At 50.4% G+C, this 4,978-nt stretch overlaps 1 protein-coding gene across 1 annotated transcript in view; it reads right to left on the bottom strand.

The window, feature by feature from the left end:
• The window catches only part of nbas (NBAS subunit of NRZ tethering complex), a 91,511-nt gene that overhangs the window by 61,690 nt on the left and 24,843 nt on the right, over nt 1–4,978 (bottom strand). Inside the window, 4 exon segments of the mRNA XM_067241748.1 lie at nt 240–413; nt 1,090–1,275; nt 3,619–3,769; nt 3,924–4,010. Of these exon segments, the coding sequence (XP_067097849.1) occupies nt 240–413; nt 1,090–1,275; nt 3,619–3,769; nt 3,924–4,010 (598 nt within the window).

Below are 4,978 nucleotides of genomic sequence, written 5' to 3'. Positions count from 1 at the left end.
AGGTCACTCTGCTTTGTGGAGCTCATTAATCACTTCTACCATTTCACACCAAAAACAACTTGGTTCCAGACACTTTTAACACTTTGTTCAAACTCTGCTGTAAAAGACTTCCGGTGAGATTTGAGGCTAATTGGGAGAAAAATGTGTTTGCATATGTATGTGGAGATGTAAGTACAAGTGTCTCTCCCTTTGCGTGTGGATCGAGACGCACAGTATGGCTTGTGTGTGTGTGTCCTCACGTCAGGCTTGGAGTGCTGGAAGATGGTGAGTGGCAGCGTGAGGTCATCGCGGGCCATGGTCACCAGGTACTCCCGCAGCAGGGCAGCCGCGGCGCCCGCTCTCTGGTTCTCACAGCGGTGCAGGAAGGGCACCATCCACTGGAAGGCGTCCTTCACGTAGCGCTCTCTACTGGACTGGAGGGGAAATGCGGACGAGCAGGACGTTAACGCTGAAGAGTGTATGTGTGTGTGTGTGTGGGTGTATGTGTGTATTCCACAAAGGTAAAATCCTAGATTCTAATACACACATCCAAAGCTCTCTTCAGTGTTCCCCATACAGAGGCCTCAGACACTGCGAGAGCAAACTTCATCAAGATGAGCCTGGTAAACATCCACGCACGCACACACACAGACACACGCACCATTATGCACACATCCACGCACACACACACACCATTATGCACACATACAAGCACACACACGCCCACAAAGACAAACAACCCTGCTGCTCGGAGACCTCTAAACTGTCTGTATTAGAGCAGTAAACACACCCGGGCTGGCTGTGTTTGCTGGCAGGTTTGCTTGGCACAGCTACAGTACCTAGTGACTGGAATAGGATCATAGGGGGAGCATTCAGAGCTGGATGCATTACAAGGGTATTACAATGCTATTGTAGTAATATACCGTTTGTGTACAAATTGTGTACAAATATGAAAGAATGAACTGATTATGACTAAAAGTGTGCATATAGTTTGTCATAGCACACATGTAGAAACTTGAAACTCGGTAAGTTCTGAATGGGTTTTGGGTCATCCTATCGGGGGCCAATGGGAGTAGTTGACAGCATGGTGGGAGGGGCTTGCGTACGCACGTTCTTCATGAGGAGGCGGAGCTTGTGGATGTGGCTGAGCTGCTGGAGGTCGTGGAGGGTCAGGCTGAGCTCGCACGACGTCTCGTACACCAGCGTCTCCATGGTGACCAGGTCGTCAGACAGCAGCTCCAAGCCCGGGATCCCCCGCTCCTTTCCAAGACGCACCAATGACAGGGCACAGTCCACCTGACAGACAGAGAAGAGCACCAATCAGGACAGAGGAAGGTAGAAGACTGAAGGCTATCGACAGACTGTATTATCTCTGACTCATCAAAGGGTTGCAATTGATAAAGCAGCCAATTCGATGCATCCTTCCTGGAATAAAAACCAAAATAACCTTACGGACTTATGTGCTAGCGAGTTCTTTAATGACAATTTAATTATTTAACCGATCGAAATTCTGGGAGAAAGCACAACCAAGACACTGTTTAACGTTTGCATGACAACACAGTTAACAACCAAACCCTGACAGAAAATGCCCAGTAATATCCTACCAATCATGGCTTTAATGTGTCTGGATTGGCGATGAGCAAGAGGAGATACAGGCAGACCTAAGACCAGATCGATATAATTCCATCTAAAAGAGCAACCAATCGATAGCAGTCCACCTGTATACGGACAGCACCCCCAGCCAATCAATGAGCAACCACCTGTGGATTGACAGTGTGGCTGGCCAATCGATAGCAGATGCCGTTAGGCCCCATGGTGATGATTGCTTTTCCACCACCTTCTGAAGAGCATGGCCCTTTGGCTCAGTGCACGCGCACACACACACACACACACACGCACACATTTGAGCAGACACACACACCAACCCAGACAAATACGCACCCACACAGGTTAACACAACTCTATAGTTGAATGGCTATGCCCCTAACCCCTGAGTTTAACTCAATAGCCTTTTCTTTAGAAAGCCACACACATACACACATACTGGCACCAAAGCCAAAACCACCTTGAGCCACTGCCTGAGCAATTAGATACAAGCAGAGAGACCTATTGATCTGAGAGTAAAGACTCTCTCTTCTCCCCGTAACTCCCCCCCCCCCCCCACCCCCCCCATCTTTTTCCTTATCTCTCTCCAGAGATAGAACCCCAAGTTAACTCCAGACAATTTAGATGTTAAAATCTCACTTTTTATTTTTTGTAATTAGCACCCCGTCTCCCCGCTCTCAGACTTTCCCTCCTCAGAGCCGGGGCCCGTGCTCTCTCCTCTCCTCCTCTGTCTCCCTCTCTCCATTGTTCCCAGCTTTCCCTCAGTCCCTCTCCCCCTTCCAAAGCTCTCCCTCAGTTCCCGCCTTTCCGCCGCCCTTCCTCCGATCCCTCCGACCGTCTTCCCCCTTGTCGTCCGTTCCCCCGCTTCCTTCTTCTCCCTTCCCCGCCACACTTCTCCTCAGTTCCCCCTCTGTTCCACCCCTTCCTCCCGCCCCCTCTCGCAACGCGCTGCACAATTCACCCATGTCTTCTAATCTCTCCATCAAATCCAATCAGTCTTTACTCATAGGCCTCCTTATCTCCTTCACTTCCTTTCCCCCCCTCGCTCCCTTCTAAAATGTCTCTCTTTCTCTTGAGTCCTATTCTCCTTTTCTTCCTCGACCCCTGCTTCCCCGTTCCCGTGACTCCCTTCCTCCTGGCTTTATATATCAATCTGTCTTTACTTTCATCCCTCATCTCTCATCTCTCTCGCCGTCCCGACTGTATGAGGTTTAGCCACACCGCCATCTTATTTTAATCCGGCCTAATTCTCCCTCCATTACATCGCTCTCCAGAGCGCGAACACAGGCGAACAGGGGATGAGTGAAGGAGAAAAGGAGGGAGATTAAATGAGAGGGGAGGCTGGGCAGCAGGAAGAAGGGACTGTGTTGAGAGGGATAACAAGAAAGCGGAGGTGTATTAACTAGTCTTTACTTGGTGTTGGGATGGGGATGGAGAAGGGGAGGGGGGGTCCCAAGGGGCTTCTGTAGTAGAGTATGAGAAGGGGAAAGGGAAGATGAGAGACAGACCAATTAAAAGAATATGTGGGGAGTGATTCCTGGAGAACAAAGAACACCGAGTTCTGCGCGGCTCCTGTTGTCAGCGCTCGGGGATGGGGGGAAAACAGGAGGGATGGAGGAGGTGGAGAAGGGTGATGAAAGAGGGGCGTGTCCGGTACAGCCTCTCGTCTCGTCATCCTCAGCAACTCAGCCAAACAAGTTATTTAGAGCTTCTCTAACAGCTCGCGCGACACAGCAACACATTCGCGCCAGTCAGAACTCCGTGGCTCGCTATCCACTCAACACTGCCGTGCTCGTTTTAAGAAGCGTTTGTTCGGATGGACCAGATAAGGTGGCAGCACTGTACACCGGCACAGGCTACATTAGCGATACAAAGGCTTTACAGGCCGTGTGCCACAGTGCATCTCTTCCCCCCGGGAACGAAGCAGAAAGCTCCTGTCTGGATAAGAAATCAAGGTCCTGGGCTTTGATGGGGAACTAAGGTTTTCCAGGGAGTGTGCAGTAAATCCCCCCCCCCTCCCCTCAGGTCCAGTACCTGTCTGGAGCAGGAATCGATCTCCTGAGCCCGGCTGATGTACCAGTCGGTCAGCAGCTCGACAGAGGGCGTGGCCGTTCGGAACCGTCGCAGCGCCGGCGTCTTGTACAGGAAGTCGTCATCGTCCGACGCGGTCTGGTCCAGCACGGCCCTGACCGAGGGAAAACACAAGGGGACGGACAGGGGAGCTTCTTTTGGAGCTGCAGACGTTCTCGATTCAAATCCAGGGGTTTGGAAGTAAAAAAGGTGGGGTGTTGACACTACGTTACCCACAATGCCACGCCGTCTCGTGACATCATCGTTACCTGCATTCCTCCACCTCACACCAGTCCATCTCTCTGTGCCTCTGTTCATCCCAGGGAATCAACGCCAGACTGCTACTCTCATCCATACTACGAAAGAGAAAGAAAGGAAACATGGAGGCGAGGGGGAGAGAGGGGAAGAGGGTAGTCGTTATGGACGGACGGCAAAAACAGCATAGCTGAGAGAGATCATCAACCCCATCATGGAACTAACAAAATGGAGGCCACGGGTAAAGCTGCTTCACAACATGAACGTTGATCGGAAAGGAATCCATCTGGGCCATAAAAGTCTACCTGCAACCTAGACAGGACGCACTCTCTCCCAGCCATCCAGCCATCCAGCCAGCAGCCCTACCCAGCTCCAGTTACAGCCCCCCATCACTCACCCGCGATGTTTAGAGCTACAAAACAACACCTGACCACCAAGTGGAAGAAACCCTGGCAATGGAAACCGAAAAGAAATGGCGCGCGATAAATAAACCAAGACTTTTATTTTCTCAAAAGAGTGTGTTTGGCTGGGCGTTGTAAATAACCCCGACTTTTATTTTTCTGAAAGCCTCGTCGGTGCAACGCTTTACTTTTCCTCAGTCTCCTTGAATGTGACATGTCTAGGGGGAGATAAAAAGAAAACTGGGGGGGGGGGGGGGGGGGGGGAATGATAGAGGGAGGAGAGGGAAGAAAAAGGAAGGAACGTGACGAGGGATGACATCTCCTGGCGTGCCGGCGACCCTGAGACAAGCACACGGCCCCATGGGACTGTGGAGACACTTCTTTATCTTTGATCCATCTTCACTTATGTGTTCCTTTTATCTATTTATTTACGTTTGTATCTGCAGACAGAAAAATACGAGGCAGAGTTGTAAAACCCAGGAAGATAGTGGAACCACACATCAACTGTCCTTGTGGTGTTCGGTGGAGGTACATTTATTATTTACCGCTATCATTTATATGTTGTGACAAAATATAGCGAGTCTTACAAGAAGGAAATGATTCATGGGCTGGTGTATCATGCTGTGTATAAAACTGTTTATAAAAGCCCCTAAGTCCTATAGGCTTTG

Source organism: Osmerus mordax, chromosome 8 (assembly GCF_038355195.1).
Source record: "Osmerus mordax isolate fOsmMor3 chromosome 8, fOsmMor3.pri, whole genome shotgun sequence".
Classification (NCBI taxonomy): Eukaryota; Metazoa; Chordata; class Actinopteri; order Osmeriformes; family Osmeridae; genus Osmerus; species Osmerus mordax.
Note: the sequence above shows the minus strand (reverse complement) of the source record. Positions and strands in the feature narration are given on the sequence as shown.